The sequence below is a fragment of the Pelecanus crispus genome, chromosome 1, assembly GCF_030463565.1.
Source record: "Pelecanus crispus isolate bPelCri1 chromosome 1, bPelCri1.pri, whole genome shotgun sequence".
NCBI lineage: Eukaryota > Metazoa > Chordata > Aves > Pelecaniformes > Pelecanidae > Pelecanus > Pelecanus crispus.
In genome coordinates, this window is record NC_134643.1 from 159,531,616 (window position 1) to 159,551,872 (window position 20,257).

Here is a 20,257-nt window from a genome sequence, read left to right on the forward strand (position 1 = left end):
CAGATCCATTTCTGTATTGCCTATAGCGTTGCCAAGCTATGGCTACCCTGGATGAAGTGCTACATTGTCAAAAGACTTCAGTTCACATGGAAGTTTGAATGAAAACAGAATAGGGCACCCAGGTTATAAAATATTGGTGACTTTTGTTGAAGGATGTAGAGATCCTGAGCTCTGATGCAAGGACTTCAAATCTGGGAGGAATTTGCTCCTGAGTCCAAATATTGCAGTTCTCCCTCACAGAGAAAATGGAGCCAAATTCTTTCAGAAGAGTGGGCTATGAATAGATTGTAGTTTGTGTGCTCTGCAGGATTGCTCCAAGTTGGCAATGTAGCTTTTGCCTGCTTGGACTGTATTCCTGCCAAGCCCTACTATGGATTTTCCATGCAGGAGTTCCCTGGCCAGTCTTGGTCATCTTTGGAAGTAATAGAATGCTCCAGTTATGGACACAGTAGTATTTAGAGGAGATCAGGAATGAGCTCTTGAAGTGAGTCTTCCCATCCTCCCAAAGTCATCTGTTTTCCTGTGTGCTGTGCAGCTCCTGCAGTCCCTTGGCTAGAACTGAATGGGAAGGTGGGCTCCAGGAGCGTGCCTCCCACATGCCGAGTGCAATTCCCACGTAAAAACTGCTCCAAATGCTTAGAGTCTAGCTACTGGGTCTGTAGCAGTGACTGCCCTACTTGGCAGATGCTCTACTGTTCTGGCATGCCACTTGCTGCTGTATGGCCTGCATCAAATGCATATTTTTGAAGCAAGCAGTGGTCTAATGCTCTCCTGGCCTGCATTGTACGTGTAACACAGAAACAAGGTGAGGTCTCCTGTTGGCATGGGTTGGATTCCTGAATTGGTCTCCTGGGTACGGTGAAGCTGCTCTGGGAGGGCCAGGGAAATGGCACCAGCGCAGCTCCCCTTGCAGCCTGGGAGCCTTTGGACAGATGGAGAGTGCCAGCAGGGCAAGTGGGGGAAGTGGTTTAAAAGACTGAGCTGTTTGCCCTGGAGACTGAAGTGCACAGCAGATGTTTGAAGATAAAATGAAGCTCTGGGTTTCTGCAGAAAGAACGAATCCAGCATAACTCATTTGCTAATGGTTGGTTATAAATGCTTGTGCTTGCCCTTTCCCAGATTTCCTCTGCCTCCTTGCCAGGCCTGGGGACCACCTGCATCCCTGTGCAAAACATACTACTGATGTCATCTTAGCTGTCTCTTGGGTTTTTCTTTCTCCTTCAGGGAATCGTCCAGCAGTTCTTGGTCCTGCTGACAACCAGTTCTGACGAAAGCCTTCGGTTTCTTAGCTTTAGATTGGACTTCAATGAACATTATAAAGCAAGAGAGCCAAGGCTTCGTGTATCGTTGGGCACTAGAAGCAGACGAAGCTCACATATGTGAAACAACTGCTAAGGACTGCACCTCGGTATCCGAAGGATGTTGAACCTCTTGTTGGACAAGGCAATCAGTGTTGACATAATGCAACCAAATCGTGCGTGATCGGTGTCTACCATTTCTGCAGGCAACACATTGTCAGTCATGTGGTTGTGTGACACTGTATAGCAGAAAGCAAAAAAAGTAGGTTTTTTTTACACTGACGTTTCTAGAATTACCAGACTAAATGGGCTGATTGAACCTCTTCCAATCACCTTCTTAAATCATCCTTTTAAACAAATGCCAGTTTAATTTGAAGCTTTCTGAGCTCTCTCCACTGTAACTTATATCTGTGTCAAGGAAATTGCATCTTTTGTTTATAGAAAGCACCCTTTCCTTTTTTAACAAGAAAATAAGAAGGTTATTTTTTCTATATATACTTGTTCTATTTGAAGAGAGCTTTTGTTAAAGCCAACAAATTAGGACCCAGATCTAATGTCCTTGTTAAGAAGCTATACAGCATTTCATTATGCTGATTTTCAGTGTTGTGATGTGTTTGACTGTGTGAGAAACTTTGTATCAGGAGACATAAACTTATATTTAATTTTTTTGTTGTTTTCAAAGTTAACAAACTGAAAAAGAAAAATTTAGTATGGAAATTCTATGGCTATTGTACAGGAGAAAACTATAGAAGCAGAGCAGGAGTGTATCTATTGCCAGTAAGATCTAAAAAATGAAGTTAAAGCCTCAGTACTGTGAAACGAAACTTTTGGTTAAGACTGAATTGAATGAAATAATTGATGTTGAATTTGGATGTGTAGAAACAAACTGACTTGGCTAATGTTGACTTCATTCTCTTCCCTTCCCTTCCCTGTTTTTTCATTGTAAATATTTATATATTGCTGTCCAGATGTTAGGGAGAGGGGGGATTCTTCTTTTGCAAAGTTGTCATTATATCAGGTCATTTATTATGTTCCACAAGTGCAAGCTTAGAAAAATAAACACACAATTATCTTTCAAACAAGTGGTTTGCTTTTTGTAGTTGAAAGATTATGATTTTTCCACAGGGTAAGAAAGGAGAAGCTTCCAGTTAGGAGTGTATTGACTTACAGATCCCTACCCATTACAGGATTTTGGTACTAGTCTTATCTATACTTAGAGTTGTGTGCAATTAATTAATTAACAATTACCCTCAGATCAGCCAGGACTGTGGCCTTTTTTTGCCTTTTGCCCTTATTCCACCTGAATCCCTGGGAAGCAGAGGCACCTGCCAGGCCATGCAGGCGAGGCTGCTGTGAGTCATGAGGGAGGTGAGCTCTCATGGGAATGATGCAGTGACTTGCAGCCCTGGACTAGCAGGTTTGCCCTCTGGACACCAGGATTCCCTTTACTGTGCAGGCCTTGGAGTCCTTGCTTTTGTTAAATAAAACATGTAAGGCTTCTGACCCTGTGCCCTTAAAGGACTTGCCAGTGCAGCTGCCCTCATGGGAGTACTTGCAGGCAGCATTTCAGCTGAAAGAAATCATGGACCCTGAAGCCAGTGTTATTGTGTGTGCCAAAGGAAAGCTGAAGGATGCCGAGCTTGGCATCATAAGGTCGCAAATCACTTGACAGGCAGGAGTACTCTGGTTTTGTGGGTGTGGTGGGAGAGTATTGTTCTTATAAAGTCTGAAAGAACTACAAAGCTTATGTAATTGTGTTCTGGCCAAAACGTGGGAAAAAAATTAGCTGCATGGGCACTCTTTTGGCCATTGCCTTGAGAGACATGTTGCATGATCCCACGTGTCATTGGGCAATCCACATGCCAGAGAGGCAGCATCAATGTCAGAACTAGAGGACAAATTCCAGACAAAGGTTTAGTTCCCTTCGGTGCTAAAATGAATCCAGCAATACGCAGGGAAGAACTCGCAGTAGTGGCTGTGCTGGAAATGATCATTCTGGGGTGATTCCGCAGATATCCATCGATCTAGGAAGAGTCCTTCCTGCTGCAGGAGCTGCTCTGACTGCCCAGCTGAGGGGGACGTTTTGAGCACAAGGCACAGAATACCTGGGCCAGTGGGGACCTGCCATTGTCCTCAGTGCTCCTGTGTGGGTGGAGAACAGTCTTTCATCCCCTAACCCAGAAGCTGTCATGTTTATTTCAATCTACATATTTTCTGTAGCTTCTGATCCTACAATTTTAAAACTGAGCAGTTGTGGTGTAACAAGCATGGGTTGAGGAAGCCAGTGACCCCTTTTCAAGTAAGATGGAGCAATGAAAAAAATATACGGGCAAAAAGATGAATCTTCGTGATCGTCTGTTGGCCCTATCCTGTTAGGGCCAGATTCTTATCAAGAGAGTGGATCAAAAGTTGAGCAATAAATACTTCAAATCTTCCTTTGGGCTTGGAAATAACTGTATTAACAGCATTGTCATAATAAATTATATGAGAGTGCCAACACTTCAAACCAGAGCAGAAAATTGAGACGATGCATTGATAAATATTTAAAAGGTGAAGCATAGAATAACCTGTCCAGCTCTGCAGGAAAATGCCCCTGGAAGTGGATGGGAACTGTTCTGACATCAGTTTCTCAGGCAATGGCATCCATTCTATTTCTCGGAAATCGTTCTGCCTGTGCCTGTACCTGGGGAAGAGCCACCACCACTCTCGGACTCCCTCTGACTGGCAGGCTGGTTCTGAATCCCTGGCATGGAGTAACTGGACCAGCTCTGTTGGAAGATCCCCTGGAGGTGGATGGGAGCTAGTAATGTCAACTTCAATTTTTACGGCAATTTCAGCCATTTTTTCTCCTTTTGTTGATTTTTTTGCTTTGCCTTCACCTGCAGCTGGCTCTTCCCTCTTTGGGGCACTGTCAGCATTACATGGTGCTGCTGCTTCTCTGCAACACAAAGCATGGCTTTTGTTGAAGAATCTTCATCGATATGATTGAGGAGATTGACTTTTATAAAGTGCTCACAACGGAAATGCTTACAGAGCTGCCCACAGCTAACTGCGCTCCAGGATGCTCCTGGAAATGCTTCACTGTGCGGAGCAGCCATCCAGCCAACAATGCTGGGAAAACCAACTCACCTTTTTCTCTTCTTCAGCAGCACTTTAACCAGGTGACCCAAAGGTGATTTTGGAAGGAGAAAGTGTGGGAAAATAGGATAAGCAGATAAAGAGGGCCGGTTGTGTGTAAATAGGGTGCTGGTCAGTACGTTTTTCTAGCCTTGCCCTTCACCTGATCAGTGTGGCCTGTCCTGTCTCCTTACTAAATCCCTTTCTCGTTTCCTGGGGGTGTGTGATGGGGGTCTGAGTGCAGCAACTGGAGTGGGAGCGCGGGTGGGAGTTGTGCCTGCGGTGCCAGCAACTGCAGATGCTGCAGTGAGAGGATGTATGTATCTGGAGGTGAGAGGGTCCAGGGGTCAGCTGCTGGCTGGACTCCGTCTAAGCTCAGCTGCCGGAGAGATCTGCATCTGTACTACGAGCCCTGCGGAAGGTGGTGTATTCAAGGAGTTAGTGATGTTGAACAGACGCGTCTGCTCTACTGGGCCTCGTACCTGGCACTCGAGCAGCCTGAAGGTCAGCATGAGCAGTGGCTGTATGGGAACCCGATGGAGTGCCCCATGCCAGCCCAGCCTGCGCCCCAGGACACGGGAAGATGGAAACCCTCCATGGATGGGATCTGTGCAGTGCACCACGGGAAAATCCGTCCAGGTTCTGTCCAGTGCTGCACAAAGGCAGGATGCCCAGGATCTGAAGGGGTATAAGTTCTACTCTCTACCTGTGTTCTTTTTATCCTATTTATATTCCTGGTTTTATTCTGTTGTATTAAAACAGCTATTTTGTTAAGCCATTTGTTGTCAGGCCTTTCTTATTGAGATCCAGAAAGAACCCTGCACCCTCTCTCTCTCTCTCTCTCTCACTGACCTCCTGGTGCAGAACAAAATTGTACTTAAAAGTAATACATCTATATAATATGTATTAGTGGGAGATACAGATATATATCTATATCTCCCCCTAATGGTCCTCCATCCTACTCAGCCAGAGGGGAGCAGGATGAGGCTGTTGATACTGCCTGTGTTTGTGTGAGTGCTCTGTGTGTCTGTCTGTCTGTCTGGACCTGTGTGGCCAGCTGCATACATGTACGTATGTGGTGTGTGCGTGTGCCTATGGGGGATGCACCCTGAGCCTTGCTACTGGTTGGACCTGGGGGCCATGGAGCTGTGGCAGCCTCGCCTCTTCCAGCAATTCCTAACAAAAACAAGAGAGAAATGATCTTACATTTCATTTGTGCCTGGAGACCAATATTGAATTGTACATAAATATGTGTACTTAGTGTAAGAGTTGACAACTTGCTTCTGCTGCAACTGCACAAGCGCCTTACCTTTCAGTGGGTGGCAGCAACATTGTTCAGGTACACCTCTAAAGAGAAACATAGGCGTTTGACCTTTTTACTTTATTTTTTAACACTGAACTGCTTATCTACTACAATCAGCGTTCAAGATTATCATTCTTAACAACACATTTACTCTTTCAAGGCTGTTCTTCATTTTGTAAGGTATGTAATGCAGGCTTCTGGCTGGTAATTCCAATGTTCTTCTGTTGGAGCTACAGTGTCTGAAAATATAAAAATATCTGAGGGCCCGAGCAGTCATGTCTCTGGGTTGAAACCTGCCCAGCTGCTCCTGCTCTTTGCATCCTATCCCGGGGCCGTCGCTAACTGACTTTGCATGCTCGGCCTCCTCCTTTTCAGAGTTGCCAAGGTCTAAAGAAATTTCTGAAAAACTGCAGTAAAAAGCAGAAATGCATAAACTGAGAGTAAAACTGTCACCCACCTCCAGATGTTGTAAGATGCCAAAGTCTTCTGGGGTGAAGAGCTATCCATGCGGTGCTACTGGTATCATAAATGCATTTAAAGGAAAAGAACTGCTAAGTATTTATGTATTAATCTTTTAACCTACAAGGGATATTTGTCCTGGTAACTGATACAGAAATTATATCTTAACCAGTATGAACTCTGAAGAAGAAAAGGCCCTGAAAGTTTAATCTCCCTCTGTAAGTTACAGCAGCTTGTGTGCCTCAGGGTACAGTACAATGCAATTTAGTATCTTAGAAACATCCACTAGGAAATGCAGAAGCCCAGGATAGAATGTATTTTTCAGTGAATTAGTTATAGATTTAGGGTAGGAGATCAAGGACAGAATATAATCATAATCTGGTTTTACTTTAGTGATTCTGTTTTTCACTCAAGGCCCTGTGGATTTTCTCCTCCTATCCCAGCTGCAGTGAACAAATGCCAAGGTCCTTCAACTCTACATAGGAGGATACTTTTCTTTACAAAAACCCCTAAATCTACATGATTTATTCTGTTGAAATTAGTTGTGGGAGGATTCTGTCACATATGTAAGAACTTTTTTTAACCCTTCAAAATAGCACTTCTATCAAGAATGGCCAATTACCTTTGGTCAGTGTGAAAACTGTAACTTCCAGTATGCCACATCTAATAATGATTTTCAGTATTAAGGACACTCTTTAAGTGCACATGTAAATTTTTAAACACAGGCTAAGAGTTGAAAGGTAATGAATGATTGAGAAAAAGGGAGATATCCGGACAGAAAATTGAAGCTTATTTAAAACCTTCTAGTCTTAAGGATTGAAGTCGTCTCTGACATTTCATGCATGTTTCCTAATGTTGAACTTAGAAACCAGCTGTGGGTGTACACATTTGTACTCATTTCAATTTTCACCCGAATGAGCAGCCTCAGAGCTGACAGACCATGTTTCACACACACATAAAGGTCCTCAGAGACTTCTCAGAAGTGCCTAATGCATTTTGAAAATCATCTTTTGGCTACTTGAAACCTAAAATATCACTTTAACCTCTAAGAATATTCTACTAATTGGAGAGAGGAAAAAAGAGTTGGGAGAGCTGCAAGAGATGCGCAAACATTCGTAAGTAGAGGAGGGACAGATACAAGAACTTGCTGTTTCAGAAACTGTAGGAAATAATTCTGTATGGGCTCTAAAAGGGCTTTGTAAGCATCACCTGCTCTACCCAATTTAACAAACCAAAATTACAGTGCCAAGGATAACAATAAACAGTCACAAGTAAGATAGTCTCTTTTTTAGTCTGCAGTTGTTCAGAGTGAAAAGTTTCTACAGCCATTGATTTACCTAATCATTTATCACTCTGAGTGCTTGCTGAACTGCAATTTTAAAATATAATGAAAATACATTAGGTTTATGTTGACAGGGAATACTAAGAATTTAACGTATGAACCACTCGGTCTTTCTGAAGTATTAAGCTAGGCTCCCTGACATAGTATTTTAACTACTTCATGTTAGCTTGGAGCAATGCAGTCTTTAAGGCATCATAATCACTCGTAAGGGTTAACTTGATACTTACTCTCTTTCACCAGAAGAGCAGCAAAGGTGCCTCAGTCAGTATTTGTTTTCCTTCTTTTTGTTCCAAAGTTAGCTTTTTGCTAATGCACTTTAACTACCTAATGTTGTACATTCTTTCATAAAACCATTGGGCCAAAACCTGAGCTGCACACAAGTGGAAACAGAGACTCGAGTGCAAGTGAAAGGACAGAGACAAGGAGGGGTGTACGGCGTCAGAGGTCAGGAAGTTAAGAAACCGGCGTGATGGACAGTCACTCACAAAAGAGAAGGGCAGAGAAGAGAGCAGGGATCCTGAAAGACAGCAAATGGTCACCAAAGAGATGCTCAGGAAAGAGTAAAGAAAAGCACACCAAGAAAAATCTGAGGAGTGTAGGAGGTGAAATTTCTATCACTGTGCAGTTAATTTACTTGCTCTTTGTGGAACAAATTCCGGTAAATGTTTTCCTCCAGAAGTCATCCGAACAGCTATTAAGTTAGCTACGCATTGGAGTATGGAAAATGCAATTGGGGTGATTGTTACCATCAGTCTGAACATTAAAAGATATGATAGGAAAAAGCTGCCATGAGGTGATTACCCTGTGTATGAAATCTTCTGGTGCCATAGAGAATGAAAACCGACTATTGGCATTTGAGATACATGCCACAAGAACAAGGTAGCTAGGCATCTAGGATCCCTTTCACTTCTACAATGGCAACATTCTCAAAATTAGTCAAGACCACTTCATCACCCTTTAAAGTTTTTCCAAAAATTGCCAAGAGAGAGGCAAAGAACAGAGTCTTCTGCTTTGCTTTCTAACAAGGCACTGCATTCCCTCCTTAAAAGAGGGTATTTGTACTGAGTTTTACCTCTTGTTTCTAATGAACGGTGCTGAAGGGCATAAAGAAACAGAGGGAAGTTACAGACAGGCTTACAACAGCAACTAAAGAGGCAACTGGGAACTTTCCTTTAACAACCCGGTGTGTAAAAAATAAGAATTAAAGCATATTATAATGGGCAGAAAATGAAGAAAACAAAATTCTCTAGAAAGCAAGCAATTGAACCATCAGATGGAGAGGACTAAAATTACACTGTTTAGTGGAGAACAGAAGGCATAAAGAGAACACAAAATGTGGGTGAAAATGGTATTTGGTAAGTGAGAAAAGCAGGAGAATTCCCACTCATTGCGACTTTATTAACACAACTGAAGTTTAAGACAAAAACAAAATATATTTTTGACAGTTATCAAAACATCCGTAAATAAACAGAAATATTTTATTATCCTGCAAAAGAGACTAACACAGTATAAATTTATGCTCTTTGTGCACATATATATGTATGTACATAATGCATGCACATAATTAATGAAAGTGCTAGTAGACCAATAGGAATAGAATTTTTTTGTCATTTTATTTGCTAAGGAGAAAGATATGATACAGTTTTCTTAACTACAACAGAATGGATGAGCCAACACTGTTTCTCTCCAAAGTGCCAGACAGGGCGTTAGATGCTACAGAAAATGGGTTTCATAAACACTGCAGACAAAACAAGCGCTGCGCTTCTGCAAGAGCCATTTGCAATTTAGCTGCAAGAACAATGAGAGATCTGTGTTTCCCAAAACAACTGAAGAGGAAACGTGTAGTGACTTTACTTCCTAAACCTCTCATGATTCTTGTTGTCAAAGACGACTGAGAATAACGAAGATGGATACATTCTGAAAATAAGTCATGCCACAACTTCCCTTTCACCTTGGTTTCCCTCCCCACCAGCCTCATTTCTCCCTTTCAAATGTCTAGGGGACTTCTGGGATCCTTGATACACTTGGGAAGGAGAGTTTAAAGGATCTTATAAATACAGTTCTGGACAGATGAAGTTAGTCAAGAGTTGCAGGAAAGGTGGATCCTTTAGAAAGCCATAAATGAACAAATAATCATAACCACAGCACTACACAAACACCGCCTCCGTGCTTCCCCGAACACCCTCCTAATAGCATTCAGATGCTGAAGAGTCCAGTACTCAGATTGCCTTTGTACTCCAGCATCACATGGTACAGGCTTTACAAGCAATATACTCCAGGTCTTTCATATTTCCATCAACCAGGTTACCTCATTGCCCACAGGAGCAATTAGTTTATTAGATCTATTCTATAAGCCCCTGTGGGCAAAAGAAACAGGTATGCATTTTCAAAAAGTCTTCAGGGGACACCAAAGGAACAGGCAAAACATAGTTTTGGCATTGTGAAGAGGCACCTTTACTGGTAAGATATCCCATCTTCTAGGAGAAAAGCAGCAAAGCAACCGTGAGAGGTGGAACAGCGGAGGAATGGTACCTGTCAGATCCAGACTTATCCTAGAGTTAGAACATGTGCACAGGTTCCAATATTTCACAGGCAAAAGTTTTGGAAATTAAAATAAATCAAAGCTCCTGCAAACCAAAAAAGCAAACCAGACATTAATAACAGAATAGGAAATAATTACCAAAGGAGTAATTGGATGGTAGCCAGAAAGTATAAGAAAAGAATAAATGTTACTGTTTCCTTAATTAAGACCATTAAAGGGCAATACTGTAAATGACTCAGAAGAAACAGCTACACAGAAGTTTACAGGCACTTGTGACTTAAACTATAGGGTTTCTTAATGGGCAATTATATAATTGTAGGCTTATTTTAAGGCTTGACCTTTCTCCATTATAAATAAAGAACTCCTCAAGAGCATCTTATAAAGGCATAGATAGGTACTAAACTAGATCAAAGTTTTAAGTTCATCCTGCCAAGCCGATTCGTATGCGCGTTACTGTTTGCAGCAGGCACCCAGACATGCTAAGGGACTTCCAAGCCTCACCAGCAGAGTCAACTGTATCAGGATGCACAATAATAGAAATCTTGCTGATCCCATCCCTCGCCGGAGACAGCGATGCTGCCGGTGTGGCGTCATGCACCTCACAGATGTGATCTCTCCGTGTCTCTGGTCAGACCGATCTCTTGTAGCAGCTTGTAGAGCCCCAGCTGAAGCTCTGCATAAACCTCCCATTTTTCTTCCACCTGCTGTCCTGCACTCTAGTACATGGACACAGAGCAGAAGCAATTTGCTGTTCAAACTCTGAGGCTGAAATTCCTGCAACAGCCTTTAGAGGACAGCGGAGAATTGCAAATGGCACATTTTCAGCTCTGGCCTCATAATCCGAGATCCTCAGGGGGGTTTTATATGAATTATGAGTTCTGATTCAAAGTGCAAAGTGTAACTTCTGCATTAATGTGTGGTGTTTATGTACTATGGCTTTCTAAGATAAGGTTGGGGCTCGTAACAGCTGTGTATTTTTAAATATATTGTAGCCTTCTCAATCATTAAGAATTCCAGTTTCCACCTGGCTAAGCTATAGCCTTGCTGAATGAATTGCTGCACTGTCAAAAGGAGCTCAGTGCTTCATGTTCAGGTCAAGTGGAAAAGAGAACATTGTCCCCAGATAAAAAACACTGGTCACTGTCGCTGGAGGTGTAGTGATCCTGGGCTTTGACATGGGGACTTAAAAGCTGTGAGAAATTTGCCATCTGGGTCCAAACATTGCCCTTCTCCCTCCAAGGAAGAAGTTAAGCCAATATTTTTAATAGCTGTTATCAATAATTAGGTTGTAGTTGGGTATTGCTCTAAATTGGTAGAAGCTGGTTGGGTCAGCAGCACCGGCTGCCCTACTTGGCAGATGCTCTGCTGTTCTGGCGTGCCACTTGCTGCTGTATGGCCTGCATCAAATACGTATTTTTGAAGCAAGCAGTGGTCTAATGCTGGCCTGGCCTGCATTGTATGTGTAACACAGAAACAAGGTGAGGTCTCCTGTTGGCACAGGTTGGATCCTGAACTGGTCTCCTGGGTACGGTGGAGCTGCCCTGGGAGGTCCAGGGCAGTGGTGCAGGGGCAGCTCCCCTTGCAGCCTGGGAGCCTTTGGACAGATGGAGAGTGGCAGCAGGGCCAGAGGGGGTCTGTTGAAAAGATCGAGCTGCTTGCACTGGAGACCCTGAAGTGCACAGCAGACATTGAAGATAAAACTGCTGACAACCAGTTCTGACGAAAGCCTTCGGTTTCTTAGCTTTAGATTGGACTTCAATGAACATCATAAAGCAAGAGAGCCAAGGCTTTGTGTATCATTGGGCACTAGAAGCAGACGAAGCTCACATATGTGAAACAACTGCTAAGGACTGCACCTCAGTATCCGAAGGATGTTGAACCTCTTGTTGGACAAGGCAATCAGTGTTGACATAATGCAACCAAATCGTGCGTGATCGGTGTCTACCATTTCTGCAGGCAACACATTGTCAGTCATGTAGTTGTGTGACACTGTATAGCAGAAAGCAAAAAAAGTAGGTTTTTTTTACACTGGCGTTTCTAGAATTACCAGACTAAATGGGCTGATTGAACCTCTTCCAATCACCTTCTTAAATCATCTTTAACAAATGTGATATTTAATTTGAAGCTTTCTGAGCTCTCTCCACTGTAACTTATATCTATGTCCAAGAAATCACATGTTCTTTTGTTTAAGAAAGCACCCTTTCCTTTTTTTAACAAGAAAGCAGGATTCTTTTTCTATATATACTTGTTCTATTTGAAATCACTTTGGTTAAAGCCAAGCGTTTTGGACTCAGACCTAATGTCCTTGTTAAGAAGCTATATAAAGCATGTAGTTATGTTCATTTTCAGTACTGTGATATATTTATGACAAATTTCGATGCTTTTTTCTGTGTTTGTTTTCAAAGTTAGTATTACAAATAAAAGTAATTTAATAGGCAAATTCTATAGCTACTGTACAGGAGCAAACTCTAGAAGCAGAGCAGGGGTGACCTTATTGCATATGAACTATCCTAAGAACTGAAGTTAAAACCTCAATACTGTCAAAGGAAAGTGTAGATTATTTTCAAAATCTGATGTTTTAAAAATAAAATGGCTTGGGTCATCAAGACTACTATATTTCTCCTTCCTTGCCTATTTTTCTGTTGTAAATATTTGTATATTGCTGTCCAGATGCCAGGGTAGTGAATCCTTTTTTTTGTTTGCAAGGATGTCATTATATCAGGTAATGGAAGTACCCATATATTATGTTCCAGAAGTACAAGCTTAGAAAAAGGAAAACACAGTTATCTTTCAAAAACTTGTTTTGTATTTTACAATAGAAAGACACTAATTTCTGAGCAGGAGAAGCCTCCAGTTGGGAGTGCAGTCGGTTTACAGATCTCTCTAACAAACGAACCCATTACAAGGCTTTGGTACTAGTATTAACTGTAACTACGTGCAATTCATTAATTAACCACTGCCCTCAAATAAACCAAGTCTGTGGCCTTTTTCCCCTTTCCCTTACTCTACTTGAACGCCTGGGAAGCAGAGGCACCTGCCAGGCCATGCAGGTGAGGCTGCTGTGAGTCAAACCCTCAGGTCCAGACTAAGAGGTTTGCCCTCTAGACATCCAGACACTGCTGATGATGGAAGCAGTGCTCCCCAGTAGGTTATGGTGTAGCACGACCTGCCTTTCCCAGGTGGGGTGGACACAGACTTTTCAGTTGCACTGTGTGGTGTAAGATGGATGGACCTGCAGAGAAGAGGAACAGGGGTGGCAGAGGGTGAGGGAGGTGGGGATTCAGCCACGATGCGATTTTCTTTCTGGACAATTAGATGTATCACTCGCAAAAGGAAGCCTTTTATATCAAAATCAAAAGGGCCAGATTAACTTCTTAGCAGGCCGCCAATCCCTTGAAACAAATCTGCTGACCAAGACTTTGCGGATTCTGTAGTTGAGGCAAAGACACTGTTTTGCCTCCCCCCAGCTCCAGTATAACGTGCCCTGTATTTTTCACCAGAAGAATCTGGGTTATGTGACCTGCAATTTACACTGCCAGTCTGTTCGATTTGTCTGTCATTTTGCTGTCTTGCAGAGGAGGGTAATTTCTCAGCACTGAGTCACTGATTTAGGCCAGGGAGGAGCAGCTCCCTGATAATGCAAAGGTCTGGTGTAGTATAAACGTAGGCTAGACCGGCATCAGGCTTCTGAAGCAGTCAAAGGTCAATCTCTAAGGTTAAGTAAGCAGTTTTACTACCAGGAGAGGGACCTGCCCTACATCAGCCTGCTTACTCTGCCCATAGGGGTAGTTTCTTCCTGCATTACGGGATGGCTGAGCTCTGTCCTGACCTAGGTAAGCTGTGCTGAGATTCTGATCTTTGCTTGGAAGCAGTTATTTTTAGCAAGATAGAATGTAAATCTCCAAGTTTTGCAACAGAAACATCCTTTATGGCAATGTATTTGATAAAACTAATTGTGACCTACGTAGAGGATGGAGACCTGTAACACCAAACTGTTGTGTTTTTTTCAGTGTCACTTGCAGGTCTTGTGCTTATTTAACAAAGAGAGTTTGCCTCATCTTTTCTCCTGCTCCCTTCCCTCTGTTTTGCCCCTTCTTTACTTCACTGAGCTAGCTTTAACTGAATTGTTGCCATGTCCTCCCTCCGGCAGCAGTAAATCCCTCTGCTCTCCCCCTGATCCTTGGAGATCTCCTGCAATGAGCTCCGGGGACTTGCTTGGTGCTTCCCTGAGCCTTTTACCTGAGACCTGGGGATAGACTTCAGAAAGTCTTACTTCCCTTTCTCTTCTGGGGTGTAGTTTTGTTCCTTTTAGCTATAGGTAGAGCTATGTTTCTCCTCTAAACAAGAAGTCAGGCTTTTTGCTTTCTTCTCCTCACTCTTCTCTCTCAACTAACTAAAACCCTGTATTTTTATTCAGCCACTTCAGGAGCTCTCTGGCTTCACTAATCACAGTTATGAGTTCAGACCCGGTTTAGGGATTGAATCCTTCACTCCTGTGAAATAAAACATGTACAGTTTCTATTTCTCTTCCACTTAAGGGACCTGCCAATGCAACTTAATGGGAGCACTTGCAGGCGTCATTTCAACCGAAAGAAAAATCCGTCTATGAGGCAAGTGGTGTTTTGTGCGCAAAGGGAAAGCTGAAGGATTCAGAGGATTTTGGTTTAAAGAATTGCCAAAGTAAGTTGCCTCTGGAAGTCAAAGTGCATTTACAGACCTCTGACAAACATCCTGAAGGGTTGGTGACTGGCTCACTCTCCGGTATAGGCACCTTCTGTGTATCACCGTTACAGTAATTGTGTTGCCACATCAGCTCTGGCCATTTGTAAAAACTCAATATTCATTTACAAGCACATTTAAATAATTTAATGGTCTCTGTATGTGCTACCGTAACTGTTGCAGAAGTGTCTCTGGAGCCCCAGATATTTATTCTCTGCCACCTGATCTCATATATAGCCCATGCTTGCAACAAGTTCTATGTTGGTGGACCCAAATACCCAGACAGAAATCAGTGCAGCCACCAAGAATGTGCTCCATTTTAGCCAAATATGTTTATTTTGGAGAGGAAAAGGGAGATTTGGTTAGTTCATTTCTCACTACTTCTTAAGATGCTCTTAATATGCAATTAGTTCTAATATCAGCAAGTACCCCAGCCTAATAGAAAAACTTTTTTTTTTCATTAGTATGATTACAAAAGAAAACTTGACTTTCAGCACTTGTAGGACCAAGCCATAAGCACACCAAAATTACTGATGCTAAGCTCTCATGGTACAAAATGACTAGGACTAAAATGATCAAGTGAGATTGCAACTTCTCCACTGTTGTGAGGCAGGCATTGTGGTTCTTGTAAGTTTTCATTTCTGAACAGCAGCTATGGATAACAGGTATTTGTGAAAGCTGCTGCTGGTTATGGGGTACAGTAGAATTGCAGAAGTTCTGGTCTTCTCATCATTTGTTTTTGATGCTGAGTTAGTGTCGGATGTCTCATGAGCAGGCTGCCCTTCTGAAGCTGCTGAGTCCATACCGTTGCCCTAGGATTCCTCTGCTGGCAGTCACAGATAGTTGACTGCAGTTATTGTTGAGATTCACATTTTGTATGACAATCACATCCTTTTTTTTGCTTATATTCCTGAGTTTTGTCTCTGTTGTTCTGCTTTTGATTCTTTTCTTTTATAGGCAGTGTAAGTACTTAATATTTGTCCTCTGCAATAACAAAAATGTTTCAGAAAAGGACACTCACTGGTATGAATTAAAAGGCAAAAAAAATTAAAAAAAAAGAAAAACCTTACAGCAAAGGTCTCAGTAGATTATTGTTAACAGCTAATGCTGCACTCCAGAATTCAGTGGTGAATACTATAACTATAAACTATAAACACTTAATTTCTAATATCAACCATCTAATAAAGAATTATGTGCATGGGTGGGAATCAACTGAGTTTTCTCTTTTTTCCATCAGTGAAGTAACTACTGAAATCAACACTGTCCCAACCAATATGAAACTAGAGACTGCTGCAGAGACTATTATATGGTGTTTTCATATGTCTTTATGATCTGCAGCCTTCATGTTCCTTCTGCCGGGAGAAAATCATGCAATCCGTATGTTAGAGAGGGAGATCTTGCATTGCTGATAATCTCACAGAGTGTTTGACATTCTTGTGTAATCTTGTGTAATCTGTCTCGACGTTGACAGGAAATTTTCCTTTTCGCTTTGTTAGTGTCTCTGAATGAGTGAAAATCCCGGAACAGAAACATTCTCTTGATTTCAGTAGCAACAAAGGGAACTTCCAAGTCATTGCAAATTAATGTGCTGTGGAGCCTCTCCGTAGACTCTCTCTAGAACCGCTTTTATGGCTACAGCAGTTCTGACTGTTTTAATGATCCAATTCAGTGAGATGCAGCCACATTCCCTCTTGTCCTTACAGCCTATCCGGGCAGTTATAGAGAGGGTCAAACAGAAGGAAAGTCATCACTGTCTTCCTACATACCTCGTTCCCGTGTCAGGTGCTAAAAGCTTTTCTACTAAACAGTGTGGAACTGGGCCTTTAATAAGCACTGATTTGGACAGCTGTAATTTCAACGTTCAAGGGATACTTGCCAAGCTTTGATAACAATTTAAATTTGCTGTTGTATTTAATGGTTTGTTTTTTTTTTTTTTTTATCTCTGCACATGCAGTCTGAGCTCTGGAGCTCAGGCCTGGGCTCAAAGCTGTTACCCCAAAGGGGACCTTATCTAGATTGGGAGGCTGTAGGAAGAAAGACCTTGAAAGAGCTTGCTGGTACATCCATCCTATTGCTACTGCTGTGTTAAAGGATCTTCTTCTGTCAGTGGACTCAAAGTTCAAGGAGTGTCTGGATGATGGGGGTGTTGGTAGACAGCCAGCTGAACATGAGCCAGCAGTGTGCCCAGGTGGCCAAGAAGGCCAAGAGCATCCTGGCTTGTATCAGGAATACTGTGGCCAGCAGGAGCAAGATGGTGATTGTCCCCCTGTACTCGGCACTGGTGAGGCCGCACCTGGAATACTGTGTCCAGTTTTGGGCCCCTCAATACAAGAAAGACATTGAGGTGCTGGAGCGTGTTCAGAGAAGGGCAACAAGGCTGGTGAAGGGTCTGGAGCACAGGCCTTATGAGGAGTGGCTGAGGGAACTGGGATTGTTTAGCTTAAAGAGGAGGCTGAGGGGAGACCTTATCGCTCTCTACAGCTACCTGAAAGGAGGTTGTAGTGAGGTGGGTGTTGGTCTCTTCTCCCAAGTAGTTAGCGATAGGATGAGAGGAAATGGGCTTAAGCTGTGCCAGGGTAGGTTTAGGTTGGATATTAGGAAAAATTTCTTGACGGAAAGGGTAGTCAAGCATTGAAACAGGCTGCCCAGAGAGGTGGTGGAGTCACCATCCCTGGAAGCGTTCAAAAAACGGGTAGATGTGGCACTTTGGGACATGGTTTAGTCTAGTCTACCCTTGATTAGTTTAGTGTGGACGTGGTAGTGTAGGTTAATGGTTGGACTGGGTGATCTTAAAGGTCTTTTCCAACCTAAACGATTCTATGATTCTATGATTCTATGATTCTATGATTCTATGCTTCTATGCTCTTAGTCATATGGTTTAGTTTTGGGTACTCCTGCGAGGAGCAGGGACTTGGACTTGGTCATCCTTGTGGGTCCCTTCCAACTTGAAATATTCTTTGATTTTATGATTCTATGAGCTTGACCCTCAGAGCAGTGAATGCCATTTCTCCACACCATTCCCACTGGAAGACCCATCTCCCACTGAATTACTTCAATGGTTACACATCACAGCTGTTAAAAGAGACTTTTTCCATGGGCAGCCTAAAAGTATATGTTCCTATGCCAACATCAGCCTAAAGGATAAGTTTCTCTTCTTCCCTCCATGCGTTCACACAGGACCATATGAAGCTATGATTACCCTTGGCCCGCATTTGGCCCTTGAAGCATTTTTGGACAGTTTTAAATAAGGAAATATCTTTCTTTTCCTACCTAGCTTGGTACAACTTCCATTCCTTCAACACAGCACTACCCTTGCTTTGCAAATCCAGACACTACAGTAAAAAGTTCCCTCCTTTCCACTTTCATATTAATTAGTTCTTCTTTCCATATGTCTTTTTCCTGCTTTCTTGTTCCTTTCTATGCCATCTGTTATTTTGGTATCACCATCTTTCCCCTTTTCAACACTTTTAGAAGTGAAAGAAGTGAGAGACTTTATAGTACTCCTTTTCTTGGGTTGATGGGTTTCTTAAAGAATAATTACTATCCTTAAGAGTTTGCTACAACACAGACCTAAAGCACTCACTTTTCTGCAGGGTCTTCCCTACTGAATTAGGCACCTCCAGAAATAATCCCTATGTATGGAAGCTGAGACACTAGTTCCGGCTCGCAAAAAGAAAAGGTGGTGGTGGGGGATGTCTGTTAGGCTAATTCCAGTGCAACAACCATACGTGGTGGGATAGCCACAGCTAACATAGAAACTCCCACCCAGCCTCTCACTTGCACACCCCTCTCAGCGGGATGAGGGAGGAAAAAATAGGAAGAACAGAAATGAGAAAGCTTATGGGACTTGGTAAAGCCAGGGAGATCACTTACCAATTACTGCCACAGGCAAAACAGACTCTAGTTGGGGCAAATTAATCTATTGCCAAATAAAATAAATATTTAATTACTGAATTAACAAAAAGACAAGTATTAAAACACCACCTTTTCTTCCCCCTTTCCCATGCTCAAGTTCACTCTTTCACTTCTGAGTCCTCACCTCCTGTCCTTGTCAGCACTGCAGATAGTCAGTCCCTTCAGCGAGGCAACAAGTGGTGCAGGGGGGCTGTTTATGGTTTGTAGGTAGTGGTTTCTCTCTGCCACTCCTTTCCTCCCACATCTTTCTTCTGCTCTAGTGTGGGCTCTCCATGGGCTGCAGCTTTCTTCAGCAATATCCAGCTGTTCTGGTGTGAGATCCTCCCTCCACGGGCTGCAGTGTGGATATCTGCTCTGGTGCCTGGAGCACCTCCTCCTCCTCCTTCTCTGGCCTTGGTGTTTGCGCTGCTCTTTACCACCTTTTGTTTTTTTACTTCTCTTCCTGTTCGGTGTTTTTTTGCTGTTTCGTAAATATCTTATCAACAAGGCACCACCAGCCTCACTGATGGGCTCAGCTGTGGCCAGCGGTGGGTCCACTAGACCTGGCTGGAAATGGTCGTGTCTGGCATGGGGTAGTCCCCTCACAGAGGCCACCCCTGCAGCCCCCCTGCTGTCAGACCCTTGCCATTTATGCCCAACACACCATATTATTTTGACATCCAAAAAATCAGCTTCAAAATGGATCTCTATGGGGAAAAAAGGGAGTATAAACAAAGGTATCTCAATGCAGTAGAGGGACGAGCATTTCCACCGAGGTCCTCCTCCCCCTGTCTAATACTGTTACTGCCCATCTCTCCATAGTCTACCACCTACAAACTAATAACTGTACACTTCTCACTGAAGATGTGCTGCATGAGAGACTCATGTATCATACGCTTTTACTGCATTATTATTATAAAAACATTACTGCACTTACTTAACTTTCTTTGTTGTGTAGAATACATTTCAGCTGAAAAATATTGCTCAGCTAGACCCATTAGTGAGCTTTAATTTGTAAAGTGTTTTCTTAGGGTCTGTTTGATGAATTCTCAAACCAAATTTGCACAGCTGGATTTCAAAATTAATGCAGCAAATAGACCATTGGTTTTGTGCAGTGTCGCAGTCTGAATTCTCACTTCTTGCCTTACCAGAGTTTTTCCTTGTATTCTAAACAACTCAATAATGACAATAAAATCTGCCCTGGTATTTCTGTAGCTGAGGTCATATAGCACTAGAAAAATGTTCGCTGTCTTTTGGCTGAATAAAACCCAACTGTAAGGCCCAAAGGAAGTGTTCAAAACCAACATGAGGATAGCTGTATTTTAGTAAATTAAGAAATACAGGACCACAAGGACAAAATGATGCCCCTTTTGTACTAGGTAAGAATCATTTTAACTACACAACCCTACATTGCACAGAGATGGGCAGGAAGAACAAACTGAAGTTCACCAACTCCATTCATTAGTCTAGTATTGCTAGTATGCAGGCAATCTTGACTGGATGGCTGTTGTGTTAAGAGGTTAAAGTAATTTGGCAGATGCCCAATTTGTCATTATAAGTCCGGTTGCATTCAGTGTACTGAA

At 42.6% G+C, this 20,257-nt stretch overlaps 1 protein-coding gene across 3 annotated transcripts in view; it reads left to right on the forward strand.

Moving 5' to 3' along the window:
* Nucleotides 1-1,434, forward strand: part of TUBGCP3 (tubulin gamma complex component 3) — a 56,009-nt gene extending 54,575 nt beyond the window's left edge. For all 3 annotated transcript variants that reach the window (XM_075708284.1, XM_075708262.1, XM_075708273.1), the window contains one exon: nt 1,225-1,434. In XM_075708284.1, the coding sequence (XP_075564399.1) occupies nt 1,225-1,383 (159 nt within the window). In that variant the 3' untranslated portion in view covers nt 1,384-1,434. The remainder of the gene's footprint in view (nt 1-1,224) is intronic.
* Nucleotides 1,435-20,257: the final 18,823 nt, after the last annotated feature.